This window comes from Haliotis rubra, unplaced genomic scaffold (genome assembly GCF_003918875.1).
Source record: "Haliotis rubra isolate DU_JTF1 unplaced genomic scaffold, ASM391887v1 Scf486, whole genome shotgun sequence".
Lineage (NCBI taxonomy): Eukaryota > Metazoa > Mollusca > Gastropoda > Lepetellida > Haliotidae > Haliotis > Haliotis rubra.
Window position 1 is genome coordinate 642884 of NW_025767175.1, and position 16681 is coordinate 659564.

The following is a 16681-nucleotide window of genomic DNA, read 5'->3' on the forward strand; positions in this document are numbered from 1 at the left end:
TTACATGGACAGCTCCAATAAACTGATTACAATAATCTTAATTTTTATCTTATCTCTCATTTGCACATGTCAACTGACAACATCGCAGAACATGTATCATTCACGAAATGAGTGTCGTCAGAAGCCTGGAATATTTGTTTCAAAATTCGGCATGGCCATGGACGACTTAATTCATTCACTGGGATGACTACGACAGGACACAGAATATCAACCAAAAATACAAAAATCAAACTAACCCAGTCAGGTTAAGGCAGTTTTAACATTACAGTTGCCAATATCCCCGATGCTCGCTAAACGTATCATCACATGGCTAATCTCAAGATTTACTTGCAAGTATTCGTTGGCACAACACGAGGGTGTGGTCGAAGCAAGCCCTCTGGTTGGTTGATGTTTGTTAAGGAGACAGTTACAACTCATTCTTTCTTTTGAGAAGCCATTGCTGGAAAAAGAATTCTTACATTTTAAGTCAAGCAGTCGATGAAAGTAAAAATGCCCGCAAATTTATAAAGAATGTGCAGATTTGCAAGCGTTGGCCAATCAGAGGACTTGCTTCGACCACACCCCTGTTGTGTGCGGACATATCGTCATCCATCTGTGTCAAGATCGTTTAGTTGAGAGTCAAAATCGGTTTTCAATTGACTTGTAGAAATAACAATAAAGAATTGGTAGGTGTCATGAGTGTTGCTCGATAGGCCAATCATCCATGATTATGTTTTAATCGATTGCATGCGATGGTAGCATAGCGATTGGCAACGCAGTCGGGTAGGGTGCACCCTAGAAGTGTCCAGCCTTGTTATTATTTATTGTACTGTGAAGCATTTCGAGTCGGGGTGTCATCTCAAAAACAATATTTTTAAAATCATTAATCCTCGGAAAAACACGAGGGCCTGTGACTGGCTGTTGTTTCACTAAATGACGCTATTAGTCTCTGATTCTAATTTTATATTAATTCGCATAATTTTATATTATAAAGTTGATAGTCCCAACGAAACACGATTTCACATTATCCAAGAGCATTAATGTTTTTATAATGCCAGTTTGGGGCTAGCGGTGATTATGCTTTGGGCCGTACGGAGACATTTGTTTTTTTCAATATGGGCTTCACACATTGTACCCATGTGGGGATTCAAAGCCGGGTCTTCGGCATGACGAGCCAACGCTTTAACCATTAGGCTACCCCACCGTCCCCACTTAATATGAACTGACAAACCATGAAATAACTAAAATATAACCACTAAACCAACCTCACTATCTACTTCCACTGAAACAAACAGCGATATTTACAGCAATATTCCTGTTCACCTGGTAGACTATCTCGAAGTAAATTCCTAACAATATAAAATGAACAGTACATTAGATATATAACCTGGCCCGTCAATGACACTGACCTCCTTGTCAGAACAGTTTGTCAACACTGGGCGTGCCTACTTTACATATCACTAGTTCCCCTGTACAATTTGAAAGCTTTGAGAGGAGGCTTTCAAATTACATTAGCACCTGATCTAGCCACATGACAAGAGCTATGATATAACCATTATCACCATGATATAACTGTGATATTCATTAGGTTCATACCTGGGAATTGAATACATAGGGTTTTCTCATAGCAAACATGACAGTCAGTACAGAGAGTTGAGCTAAATTACACAGTCAACGGTATTCTGACAGTTCTATCTATTTCTTTGATCAATTGCACAGAGGTTGAAATTGCTGTTCCACAAAAACGCCTTGTCTGTTCAATTATAATTTGTAAAGTGGGGACTGAATAGGACCAGGTAAATCCAAAGACCTCTAAAATATAAACTATAAAACTATGTGAACAGTTTACATAAAGGATACACACTGCTGTAATATATATCATTTCAGCAACAGCAACCATTTAAATACCGTAAGTCACAACGGGCTGCACTACAAAACAAGGAATGAACAATAATATACTAATTGTTGCAATAAAATTCTTCCGGCAGATGATGAAATAGGCAGGGAGTATAATATATTTTTTTAGTTTTTCACACACAAAACTATGTCTGTACAACACTGTGAGCAATAACCCACACCAGTGTGGTATGATGGCACTCCACCAACCCGATCACAGTGTCTGCCGATCACCAGTATATGCAGATAGGGGCCAATTCAAACCTAGAATCGTCAAATAGCTCTTCTATTTAGTGACCCTTAAGTCAATAACCTTAGACATAATGCAGAGATGTCAACCCTAATTTAGCCCAATTAGTATTTTGGCCAAAAACTGATGCAAAAATAAGTACTTGGCCAAAATCAGTATTAACTTTTCTAAAGGGTTTTCATATTTAATAAAAAATACATAGATATTCTAAGGGCTTGTTATTGTGTACAGTGTACTCACCTAAATCAGTATTAAGTCTCCACATATAGCTTGATACTGAATAAAATGTGGTTGAAATTTATTGTGTATGGTACGTATGCTAAGATAATTTAATTTAATGTGTTTTATTAAAACATCGTATATTTTTACTGCTATCGTACTGGCGTATTTTGTGTTGTTGTTTCGTAACGAAATAATGGTACCACCACGACCCCTTCACTTCCATGACCAGTGATTATGGTACCTTGACACAAAGTATGGAGCTGCCACCTTTTGTTAGTTTGTTGTTTAACGCTACACTCATCAATATTCCACATATATGACAGCAGTCAGTAAATAACCAAGTCTGGACCAGACAATTCAGTGATCAACAGCAGGAGCAACCTTATGATTATGACGTTTCAAGAGTAATTTCTATTTGCAAGAGTAATTTCTATTTGCAAGAGTAAGTAATTTCTATTGCAAGAGTAATTTCTATTTGCAAGAGTAAGTAATTTCTATTGCAAGATTAATTTCTATTGCAAATTGCCTTCATGAAAAGTGGTAGTCAATAAACAAACGTCCTCATCTACTTTCTGAAGTTTACATCTCTCAAACCAGTGGACTTTGTCCAATATCAAACTCTGGTATGGCAGAAAAATCCAGCTTTATCCCACCATGGAATGTCAAGTCTTACAACAGGGGGACACCCATGATATGAATGCATAAGGTGTGGCATATTGACATAGCTTATCCCAGTAGGAGCGGGTCTTACTTCAATGATGATGGCCTAGTTATTAAGACATTTCAATCTGTCCCCCAAAAAGACAAACTGAAACATCAGCTCACAGCTTGTCAGCACACAAGGAAGCACTTCAGGGTGACACAATGAAATCAAGATTCGGCCATGATAGTGACTTCTCCCTTTGTGTGCACTGCATTCCATATGCAGAGCTTCACATCCTTGACAAAACAACCATTACATGTTGGATGGCATTTCAACGATATCATGGGTACCTCGGCTATTAGTGATGAGTCATAGTAGATGCAGGTGGCATGAGATTTGTTTCACTGTATTTTCCTTATGCAAGTAGTTGTTAAGCAGCTAGTATGCTTGTTTGAGAGGCATTTGGAAGTTGAAGCACTATAATTGGTTGGTTTGTTGTTTAATGCCACACTCAGTAATGTTCCAGATATATTAATAATCGACTCAGGACCAGAAAATCCAGTGATTAACAGCATGAGCATCGATCTACTGGGATACGATGACGTGTGTCAACCAAGTCAGCGAGCCTGACCACCTGATCCCATGAGTCACCTCTTACAACAAGTATGCGTTGCTGAAGACCAATTCTAACACAGCACTAAGGAAGGATAACAATATATGGATGAACAACTTCTTTAATACAGTGAAAGCGACATTTCGGTGTAGGATCTAACACTGTATACTGCTGCTCTCATTTTTCCAAAGCCACATTTTCAGCTTCATTAAAATGCATTATCATGATTTTTGACCATGTTGACAATCTTAAATAATTGATTATTCATTAAAAAATATATACTAAATCCACAGTTGACTTCACAACAAAATACATTTACGGCTCTGCAAGTGTCTGGAATGAGTGAGTGAGTGAGTGAGTTTAGTTTTACGCCGCTTTTGCAATATTCCAGCAATATCACAGTGGGGGACACCAGAAATGGGCTTCACATATTGTACCCATGGTGGAATCGAACCTGGGTCCTCGGCCTGACGAGTGAACGTTTTAACAACTGGGCAACCCCACCGCCCTGTGTTTGGAATAAAATTTACATTTGTTGATATTAAGTCAACATACAAGTAAACTCATTTACAGAATTAAATATATCATAAGCCTTGTACACTTTGATAAAACAAACATGCAAGAATATATTTCTCACAAAAGGATCTTAAAACAGTAGTTAAGTGTAATGTTTGCCAACTGTCAAGTATCCATTGAGATCCTTCCTTTCAGACTTTGTTTGTCACCAATTTCCACTGTGACTTGTACAACAGTACAATGAATGATTCCTTATCAATGTTGAACATATTTCCTGTGGAAAACATCTCAGATTAGGCATCCTTTCATAGCCTGCAAGGGATGTCCCGGACCTAAGTATTTCTCAGGTCCATGCTTTACAATACTGTGAAGTATGAAAATATATTTGATGTTAATTTAAAGTATTCAATCATCAGTTTACAAATTTGTAGAAAAAAGAGTATAATCAAAATTTCATGAGTGACTGAGTGAGTGAGTTGGGTTATATGTTGCTTTTAGCAATATTCCATAAATATCACAGAAATAGGCTTCACACATTGTACCCATGTGGGGAATCGAACCACGGGCAGTGCTATGGTGTTGACAAATCAGTTAAACTTCTTCCAATGAAAGCTTAATCAAATTTGAAGACAATCGGCACTTCCTCAATATCCTCATAAGTTTATATCAGTATTAATTCACAATAGACATACAGTACAAAGTGTCAGTGTTTTAGGATCTGGAAATCAGTGTGTAACATCACTGAGCATCTAGTTGAAAACATTTGTCAAGATAAACAATGCCAAACCAAAGTTTGGTTGGTTGTCTAACTCATTAATATTCCAGCTATAAATAATCTGTAAATAATCGAGTCTGGACCAGACAATCCAGTGATCAACAGCATGTGCATCAATCTATGTAATTGGGATATGATGACATGTGTCAATCAAGTCAGCGAGCCTGACCCTCCGATCCCGTCATTCGCCTCTTATGACAAGCATGGGTTACTGAAGACCAATTCTAACCCTGATCTACAGAGGTCACAAACCACAGGTTATGGAGACAAATCAACTGATATGTAACCTACATAAGGCAAAAAGGACAAACAGTGCAAGTACTGGCTTGACAAGAGACCAGCATCTGGTCTTCAGACAGGCTGTATATTTCAAACACTGCACCCACCTCCCAAACTGAAGGGTGTTGTTAGGTTAACATTACAGTAATTCTATGCCATAATTCAGTGACCTGCTGACAATGACCTTTCCACTATTTATGTGAAACATATCTTAGTCATGTAATGAACATTGCATGCTCCTATAATTTGATACGGGAATTTTATCACCACCTGCATTCTGGCAACCCAGACTGACTGTCCCTGCCCTGGTCGGAAACGGTCGGAATTCCCCCACACGAAGGATAATAATACAATAAACTGGAGCAGTGTTATCAATAATTTAGTTATTTATTGCATTGATGGTGAAACAATTCCTGGTTCCGCAATCCCTGATGACTGTAGTATGTGTGGTTGTATATGTACCGGTACTAATTGAGTCTTGAGTATATTTGGTGCATTCTCTGATTCTCAAGACCCCTTAAACCTATAATCAATGTTTCAGTTGCCTTTTAGAATTCAAGAGATTTTAATGGGCTCTATAATTTCTAAAGTGCAGGTTAATTTGTGAATCAAACTGTGCACTAAGTGTCTTCACACCTTCATGATATTCTGGGAGGTGATGGGGTAGCCTAGTGGTTAAAGGGTTTGCTTGTCACACCGAAGATCCGGGTTCGTCCCCCGCCGTGTTATTGCTGAAATATTGCTAAAAGTGGTGTAAAACTAAAATCACTTACTCACTCATGATATTCTGTTTGTTTGTCATGTTTATTTGTCAGAATGCACATTTAACAGCATTAAATAAACATTCTCACAAGTCATTGTTATAAAACATGATTTGTAAGAAAGCCCTTCATGCACAAGTAACTCATCTTGACTGTGCCATGGTGATTTAAACGGTTTCAATAGCACTGAAATGAGAAATTTGTAACACTGTATTGTGTCAGTTGTTTCCATATTAGAAGTTTTACAAAGTTATGTCACTCACAAGTAAGCTTCCAAGCCACTAAGTACATGAAAAGGCTTCTATTGTTATGTTAATTTGTGTTTTTTTCAGTGCTGTTTATTGATCACCGATTTGATTCTAATTCGGTACAAAAAGCGAAGCAGCCACCTTGAATGCAATACTGCACGTAATCGCTTTTATCAGAGCCAAGTATTTATGATGGCAAAATGGTAACAAACTAACCTCTTTGCACTCCATCTGCCAACATCGTAATAATGTGTCGGTTTCTGGGTTATTAGATCTTTGCATGTAGCTTTTCCCCAAAGTAATCTTAACACTTCGATTGTTGAAGGTTTAATGTTATCGTGTAGAAAATAAAGTGAGTGAGTGAATGATCCTCTTAGTGTTAGCATGGACTTTCATCTGTCTTAGGTCTATGCTGAAGCATGAAAACAGTGGTCTTAGCAATACAACTGTATCTTCAATGATGACTGACTGACTGAGTTTTGGTTTTACACCGCTTTTAGCATTATTCCAGCAACATCACGGCGGGGGACACCAGAAATGGACTTCACACATTGTACCCATGTGGGGATTCGAACCCGGGTCTTCAGCGTGACAAGCCAACGCTTTAACCACTAGGCTACCCCACCGCCCCCTTCAATGATGAAGTGTGGGAGGAAAGACCATCTTAACTCCATCAGCAAGTATTTTAACATCTTTCTTTGTTTGTTTTTGTTGGGACACACTTTGCAATTTTCTAGTTATATGGTCGTGGTCTGTACATAACCAAGTCTGTGCCAGACAATACAGTGATCAACATCATGAGCATCAATCAATCTCCACAATTAGGATACGATGACATGTGTCCACCATGTCAGCAAGCCTGCCAACCCGATCTTGTTAGTCGCCTCTTAGGACGAGCATTGGCTTGCTGAAGACCCATTCTAACACGGATCTTTGGGTGGTTTGTAACATCCAGCTCTATGTCTGATATCAAAACAGAACAGTGAGGTGAGTTGAATGCAATTTTACCACAACTGCAGTCACATCACGACAGAAGGGGGTAGCAATACGAGTGAGTGGGTGAGTGAGTGAGTGGAGTGAGTGAGTGGGTGGGTGGGTGGGTGAGTGAGGAGTGAGTGAGTGAGTGAGTGAGAGTGAGTGAGTGAGTGAGTGAGTGGGTGGGTGGGTGGGTGGTTGGGTGAGTGGGTGGGTGGGTGGGTGGGTGGTTTGGGTGAGTGAGTGGGTGGGTGGGTGGGTGGGTGGGTGAGTGAGTGAGTGAGTGGTTGGGTGGGTGGTGGTGAGTGAGTGAGTGAGTGGTTGGGTGAGTGAGTGAGTGAGTGAGTGAGTGAGTGAGTGAGTGAGTGAGTGAGTGAGTGTTTGTTTGTTGTTTAGCACTGTTTTTGAGACATATTTCAGACATACCATGGCACATATATTTGATACTAAGGAAAGCCTGAAGTGTCAATCTGCGAAGCCCATGAGTGCATTGATGAAAACCCCACAAACATAACCATGGTTAACCTGTGATTCGGTTAACAACAGAACCTTCTGGAATATCTAACTAAGGGATACAACTCTGACTAACAAAGTGCTTCGCACAGCTTGGCCACTAGTGCCACCTCCCCCAATATGAAGAAATGACAATGGAATATTCTACAACTGAGGTCCCTATGAAATCACAACCACATCTTACTCAAACCACCACCACATGTGGAGCAACCAAACAATCACTGTTTCATATATTACACTCAGAGTATCCACTGACAAGTGGCCATATCAATTTCCACTGCTATTTCGGCAGTGTTTTTTCAACCAACACAATAATACATTAACATTTGCCAATGAAAGAGCCTAACAATGAAGGAAGGTCAGCCCGATCACGATAACAAACCATCCAACCCTTCTAACACATGCAAGCATGCTTCCACCTCACGCCTTGCTATAAATATTCACACAAATTTGTCCAGGATAGTGTTCTGGGGGTAATATCATGCTGTGTTGAGAACTGGCCTGTCAGACAGCACCTCCATATAGGCATGTGTCTGGAGAACAGAAGATCCAAACAAGGTCAACTAGTGCTTCTAGAAGTATTTTGTTTGATTTACCTAATCTTTCACCTCTCTTTCTCACTTTCATATGATGGACTTCAGCTTAGAAATCCTCCTCAAGTATGATTAACAGATGTATTATTACTATTAGTACTATGGAAATTGTGCTTGTTGGTATGATCTACGATAGACTATCCTTGTATGATTCATCCCTTGAATTCTATATCATTTTTCAGACAGTGAGTGAGTGAGTTAGTGTTGGGAATTGGATAAAATCTCATAATTGATGATTGGTTCATTACAACCGATCAATCATCAAAATAATTGGTCAGCATCATTTATCAAATTTTTCTGGTTATGTTTGTTACTGCACAAAAAACAAAGAAAAAACATGTAGTTCTTATGAGTCTTTTTGCAAATTCCACAAAATGTATGTGCAAATTTAACATCTTTAAAGGATGTCTAGTATGTGAGGAACATAAATTTCCTGGAGTCTTTAAGATAAATTCAATCATGACTTGGAACGAGCTTGTAATGTTTATGAAATGTAACAGACAAAACCAACCTTGTGAAAAATATTGTTAATGCAAACAAGTGTTCCAGAATTGTTTGTGTTCGATTATGAGAAACATAATCGATTGCTTGGTCGTTTAGTCATTGCGACCAATCTTCGATTATTTCAATTAATCGAACCACCACTAGAGTGAGTGAGTATGCTTAACACAGCTTTTAGCAATATTTCATCAATATCATGGAAAGGGACACCAGTAATGGGCTTTACAAAAATCAGAATAGTCAATACTACAAAGTCAAAATTAACCTCTCATGCAGGTCAGTCACTAACAGGTTGACAGCAACAAACTCTGTGTAACCTGGTCACATGAGAGTCACACATAAACAAGGAAATCAGACATTGTGATCTGTATCACATCGTGACTCAAATGTCCAGATGTGCATGAATACACCAGGTTGACACTGACATCCCTGATCTGTCCATCACTTAATCCTTAAAGTCACGGACCAAACTGGTTATATAGCTACTGAGTTAGTGAGAGGGGAATTTGGTTCATGTGGTTAACAGGAGAAGAGAAATGGGTTTTAACATTGTGTTCACGATTACTAACTTCTATCTCACTATTCTCAGCATGTATGAATGTGTGTGAGAGGCTGCATGTACTGGTTCAGACATATTCTGGCCCACTTTGACAACAAGCTCTTACAAGGATGCCCCACTCAGACATGGTAAGCCAACCCCAAAATAACCAGTCCTTGTTTTATCCTCACTGACCTTCCACTTTCCCAGTAAGTATGTAATCGAGTGTAAATTGTTGAACACTGTCAGCAATATTCCAGCAGCATCATGAGAGTAAGTAAGTCTGGCAGTTAAACCAGTGGTTGATAGTACGAGCACCATCACACTGAGACCCACAATCCTCAACTAAGTCACCTCTTTCAACATACTCCATTATAAATTTGCAAATAATGAGACCCTATTTTAAAAGAAATCAGGACTTGCTTTACAAAATATTGAAAGGGTTTTCCAGATACAATATCACATGGTCAATTCCTGTGACAGTCTTAACATCCACAAGAGTGAGTGAGTTTAGTTTTACTCCGCTTTTAGCAATATTCCAGCAATATTACAGGGGACACCAGAAATGGGCTTCACACGTATCCATGTGGGGACTCGAACCCGGGCCTTCTGCATGACGAGCAGACACATGAACCACAAGGCTATCTACCTCACGTCCTAACATCCTCAAGAGACAACATACATATGTACCAATAGGTTTCATAATTTTCTCAAAGACAAATACATGTACATGCATGTAAATAAGTTTTTATACAACCAGTCACCAGCTAACACAGAATTTCCAATCAAGAAGCGATGACTTATTTATGATGTTCTAATAACCTATCAGCCCTGAAGAGTGTCAGGTACTAATATTTGATCTGCCATGTTTACTGTAACCACTAATCCATCCCTAACGTGGAGATGCTCTGTGAGCGAGCTCAAACTCCACCAGCAACACTAATGCACAAAGTCTGTCTATGCTAGCGGCGGCCATGTTTGTTTACCTTGTGTATGTTTTATATAACTAGGGATACGGGTCAGAGACAGAAATAACATGGACCACACCCAGTCGTCTCACATGGACTGCTGCCGTGTGAATGTTGTAATATGTCATTGTGCAGTGATAATAAACATGTGTGACTTGAAACTAATACAGTAATTTTCTGGGTAATATTCAAGACGTGGCTCGGCTACAGTCTGCTTGTCTGCCTGTGACAACAGGGAAGAAAATGATAAGATAAGCTCACCACTTGAAATGACACAATCTTCAGTGAAACTGAATAAAATCTTTGTGTCTACTTTCTATGATAATCTTCAAAAAGGTTTGCAGAATCTTCCTTCGGGAGTCTGAAGGGAACAATTGATTGTAACAAAATACAAATTTAAGCAATATTTTGATTTCCGCAGTGTTAAGCAACTAGGGAAAAAATGTTGGGTGTACTTCCTTGTTAAAGATAAAGTTTAAACCATTTTTAATTATAGTATTTTCAATAATTCAGCCTGCTAGTGTTCAACCAAGAGGCTACCCCACTGTCTCACTCAAAAGATAAGTAAATTCAGACAGATCTTTGTTAGAGCTTTCAAAATCTACACTGGTACATGATTTTAGCAAGTTAATCATGATAATTGATTGATCCTCTTGTCTGGTTTCGATTCTTTAGATCACTTGTCAAATGCCAGTTAATACTATTAAAAAACATCCACCAGGTCTTTGACCATTGTGGGAGGTGTGGTAACCAAGTGGTTAAAAATTGGCTCGTCACATCAAAACCTGGGTTCGATTCCCCACATGGGTACAATGGGTGAAGCCCATTTCTGGTGTCACCCACAGTGATATTGCTGGAATATTGCTAAAAGCAGCACAACTAACTCACTCTCTGACCATTGTTCACTGGTATCACTGGTTGAAAATGTCAGTTGTGGATAGTTCACAAATGACAAAAGGAACCGAAATTGTCAAAATAACTGTTAAGGCAAAAAAACAAATATTTTTTTCCAGAGATGGTAAATCATTCTTTAGGCCCACTACATAATTCCACAACACTAGTCACCCAAACAAATCATTCCTGACAAAACTACATCTGCTAAACGCAGAATGAATTTACACCTGCACAAGATGGCAGGATAATTCGCAATTACAACTGAATATTCCATTCATTACTGTCGCCTCTTAATATACATCAATACACATTCAGATAATAAAACACTGTGTCACATATGTAGGTGCTCGGCCTGGGCAAGGGACAAGGTTCACCGTTATTATATGCTATCTGCACTCCACGCCTCTTTGTCACACACACAGGCATAGAAATGATTGAAATAAGTTCAATACCTATATCAATATCTTTTATTACATTCAGAGTACCGCCCTTATTTGCATACTGCTATGCCCGTTGGTAGTTACCACATACAGTCTGCTCAGTGTGTGCCCTAATTTAGACGGTATTACATTATGAATTTAACATGACAAAGATGTCTTGGTCGTGTTCATCAAATATGTCAATAAACAGTGGGTGTTGATTTTATATTTATTTCCTCCTAAACAGACACTGTATCCAAAAAGGACAAAGTAACCAGTTCCTGTAAGTGGTGCAACCAGGTGCATCTAATGCACTTGCAGCTGGTCCGCTGGCTTTAAGAGATTTAGGTGGATGAGAGAATGCCCTAACAACGCTGCTAGCAAAGCTGCAGTTTCACCAGCTGTTGAAGTCAACATGTCACGTCTTAGTTTTCTTACTGTCTCTCACCATAGCGAGTAAATGCAATGGGCGTAACTTGGGTACAATTGTTGATAAGTGTTGCAGAAAAAGCCAACTTGGTGCTCAACTAAGGCAGTTTAAAACTTTCTTGAAACCTACAAACATATGTAAGGTGCAGGCTGACCAAGAATCTAATTAAACACAACTAGGGATTCAAACCCATAACAGATCCTGGACTTGCTAAGGGAAGTAACTATATGTAACAGATTTTTCACAACTTAAGACTACATAGACATCCATGCCCTATATACCATTAGTTTAAACGGAGCAACAAAACTGATAGGAAATGAACACACGTATTTATTCATTGGTGATTACATCACCCATATAATACATAGGGATTATTACACGGGCAAGTGTGTCATACGACATATACAAAACGAGTGTGAAAGTTTGTATTGCCAGAGTGAGAGAGAGGGCAATACATAGTTTAGCACGAGTTTCGCACGTCATATGACACACTTGCTCGAGTGTAATAATTTCTTTATTATCCATTTTATTCATGTACATTTGTGCAGTAAAACATGGTAAGCAAGTGTGACAGCCCTCTTCATTGACATCACGTTTAATTGTTTAATGACATCACAGACGACAAAATATGGGAACAATGGTTGCTAGGTAAAAGTGATATGTGCACATAAGATATATATATGACACTGGTTATGTTTCACCATATGGGTAATAATATGATATTATAAACCTGGTCATTTCCAGCAAGTCCACAGCTCATTTCAGGTTCACATTAAACATCGACACTTTTTAAGAGTGAGTGAGTGAGTGAGTTAGTTGTACGCCACTTATAGCAATATTCCAGCAATATCATGGCAGGGGACACCGAAAACGGGCTTCACACATTGTGCCCATGTGGGGAATCGAACCTGGGTCTTCGGTGTGATGAGCCAACACTTTAACCATTAGGCTACCCCACCGCCCCCACTTTTTAAGAAAATAGCCCGACCTTCAATATTTTCACTACCTAGCAGACCGCTAGAACCGTTAATCTGTGAACTGTGTGTCTGAATCTTTGAAGACTCATGACTAGTTTGACGAGCTACATAAAGCATTATCTTGCCTCACACATAAATGTCGTTCTCTGATTGGCTGAGCACTCTTCTATCATTTTCAATGTACCCCACTTACAAGCGAGTAACATTTTCTATGTACCCGGCTGGGAATGCCGAACTCATTTGGTACTTCATAGTAGTAATTCCTTTATCTCGAATAACACTGAATCATGTATGATGTACGGAAATTACCGATAATTTGCGAATGCAAATCGATGGAAGGGAGATAACTCTAAACAGTTCAAAATTACCATTGAGGTGTTCGGTAAGATAAATATGTTGTTCACTGGTCCCTCGGGCCCATGGGCTGATGTACCCTCGATGTTTCGGGCTCATGGAACATAAACAAACATCGAAGGTACATCAGCCCATGTCCCCCCTCGAGACCAGTGAACAACCTGTATTGCTGAGTCTTCCCTTCTCTTCACACAACACCCCCGACTTCAGTAACCAATGTTGACTATCCCTATGTATTAATATGTCAAAACAGGAACTCAAGTTCAAGCCATAATAAAATAATCAACCCTAAGATAGCATTCAGCCAGACAGAACTGGTACAATAGTAGGCATTTGACCAAAGCCGTCTAGCCGGTGTTAAACTGCCTGAGTTTGGTTTTACGCCGCTTTTAGCAATATTCCAGCAATATCACGGCGGGGCACACCAGAAATGGGCTTCACACATTGTACCCATGTGGGGATTCGAACCCGGGTCTTCGGCGTGACGAGCCAACGCTTTAACCACTAGACTACCCCACCGCCCCGCTGGTGTTAAAAATTTGGCAGTGTAGCAAATTCCTTTTTCTCTACTATATCACTATTCCAGCTAATTCCCTTTGGAAACAAGTCCTATTTCTCTGCTAAATGAACTAAGGGTAACTAAACTCTGACGAAACCATGTACCTCAGTAACAGTTTTCTTCTGGTCAACTGATCCACGTCGTATGTCTACATGTTGTATGGCTGCCTTGTTCTTCATTGTCTTCACCATATCTACCAACACAGGCTAAAGTAATCCACTAAGACAATGTCTGTCGATTCACAAACCACTTAAGTATATATCCCGCTTGATGAAACCATCGTAGCTTCGAAATCAGTTGATTTTATGAGAATCCATGTACACATCCAGTCCGTCACGAACTTGCTGTATGACTAAGCAATTGTACCTCACAAACATGCCTCCACCCAGAACCCAATCAATAGAAGATATCTAGGCCGACAATAAAGCTGTATTCATACTAAGCTCACCAGCCCTCAAGCATGTCACAATGTACAGTGGCGGCGGCAGCGTTACGACACCATCTAGGGAGCATAATAGAGAGAAAACAGGTGCTAAGGTGTAAAGCAAATATGAACGAACCATTAGATTTACATTTACCTTTTCAACCCATGTTAATCATATTTTTTACTTTTTATTGAGATTTAAATTATACACTGAAGTCAAGGATCCTTATCAAAATCCCTGTTAATAGTGAAACATTTTGGGTCAGTTGATTCAATCTCCATAGAAGAACCCCAAGGACCCGGAAGGTATTAACGCTGTTATACTGTCATAAACAGGGGTGCGGTGGGGTGAGTAGCCTTATGGTTAAAGTGTTCAGGTTCGATTCCCCACATAGGTACAATGTGTGAAGCCCATTTCTGTTGTCCCCACCTGATACGGCTGGTATATAGCTAAAAGCAGCGTAAAACTACATTCACTAACAAGGTATCTGTGTTTAACAATGTGACAAGACGAAAAATGACTGCCTAGTTCGACTATATGTATATTGTGAATATCACAAAGTACCTAAATACGTGATCACACTTGACAATGTTTTCATGTGTTTCAATGGATATTAATATTGACCGATTTTGTATGCAAGTAGAATTTCAAGCATTTTGGCTATGTGTTACCACTATTTAGTTAGGCCAGTAGACAGTCTTGGCTAATTTCCTTCCTTGTGGGGGTTCCCTTCTATTCTAGAGCAATCCAGAAAACCCTTAATATTCCCATAATTAAGGCTGAAGGTACCACCTAATTTTCAGTGTTGATTTCAACCATTCACAGGGTAATATTGGCGCCATGACTGATTTGTCGAGTGAACCGTGAGACAGGTTCTGCCTGATGTTTTCATAACCATTGGCCACGCTTCAATTGTTCCCTGACACTGAGAAGGCATAAACCTTGGCCACGCTTCAATTGTTCCCTGTCACGAAGAAGTCAATGGGATGAGTCAACAAAGTCCCACAGACACTGTCAACTGTAATCATACCCTAAACCCTGGGAGGAGATCTCTAGGCTTTCTAGGGCATAATGCGTAGTCTATCTGTACATCAATTTGTGATAAAATCAGAGCAAGAAAAACTCCCTTTCATGTCAGTTTTGAGGATTCTATTATATTGAGCATAAGGAAGTGATTAGCAAACTATCATATTAGAAAATAAGTGGGCTGAGAGCAAGGGAGGTTAATGAGGTTTTCTGCCAGCCTTTGAAACTTGGGACGCCAAAATCTTTCACTCCTAAATAATTTCAAACAGTAATGTAATATTGATTATTTAGTGATACGAAAACACTAATTTAAGATTGTGTATCAATATATAATAACAGTTATTACCAGCCTGGCAACAACACAGGTATTTGACTTTTCAACCCTATAAATAGATTGCCAAGCCTTATATTGACAACCGGACCACTCCACCCTCCCTGGGTAGGCCATGGAGGTGTGGACTTTGAAACAAGGAAGTGAGCGTCACTGACAACAGGTGATCCTGGGTGTGGTACAACACTGAGATACACACTTACAGATAACACAAGGAACATATAACACAGTGCTGTGCTGTGTCAGAATATATTCATTATGGTCAGATGATCCTGGTGACATGCCTGTGTTGGGCCAGGTTGTACTTCGCGGGTGTTAGTATATACCAAAATTTCATTTGCAGAAACAAAGATCGATAGATAGATAGGAAAAGAATATATTTCAGGTTAAATATATGATATTAGTGGGTTCACCTTTTGAACAGTCAACATGGTCAATGACTACCAGTATATGTTTGAGTCACAAAAATTAAGGAGTGGTCGGTTAAAGGGTGCTTACTCCTTAATGCTGATACTTTACTGATACTAAGTTCCTAATTCACTGTCTAAGACAATTATAGTGTGCTGATACCATTCCAAATATGAAACAAAACGACTTTAACTTCAACATTCATTCACATAAAAGTAATCATTGATAATTCACTATTCAGTATATTTCAACAATGAATCGTAGCCTTCTAATACAGACAATTCAATACTATTCACAGAAGCAACTATGTGCCCAGCTGGCTCAAGGAGCAGACGTCACTGCTAGCAGCATTGTCTCCATTGCATTCCAATGATGAGACGGCAATAACTCGCCGACAGGTGACGGCAAACATCGCCATCATCAGCATCAACGCCAACACATGCTCCCAGAAGGACTTAACACACGACTGGACATCAATGTCCTTCCCCAGCTGCCGTACAATCAATGAACACTATGTCTCAAGTGCATTTACATCAACGTGCCAGACTCTGTTTAAATTCAATAAATAGCTGTAAGCAACAAGTCTCG

At 39.4% G+C, this 16681-nt stretch overlaps 1 protein-coding gene across 6 annotated transcripts in view; it reads right to left on the bottom strand.

The window, feature by feature from the left end:
- Positions 1–16681, bottom strand: part of LOC124291212 (serine/threonine-protein kinase 26-like) — an 84873-nt gene that overhangs the window by 29731 nt on the left and 38461 nt on the right. For 2 of the 6 annotated variants that reach the window (XM_046728152.1, XM_046728153.1), the window contains exon 1: positions 14008–14268. The exons of 3 other annotated variants lie outside the window; for them this stretch is intronic. In XM_046728152.1, coding sequence (XP_046584108.1) covers positions 14008–14094 — 87 coding nt within the window. In that variant the 5' untranslated portion in view covers positions 14095–14268. Of the gene's footprint in view, positions 1–14007; positions 14270–16681 lie in introns of those variants that run through there. One more of the 6 variants, XM_046728147.1, reaches the window with a different exon arrangement.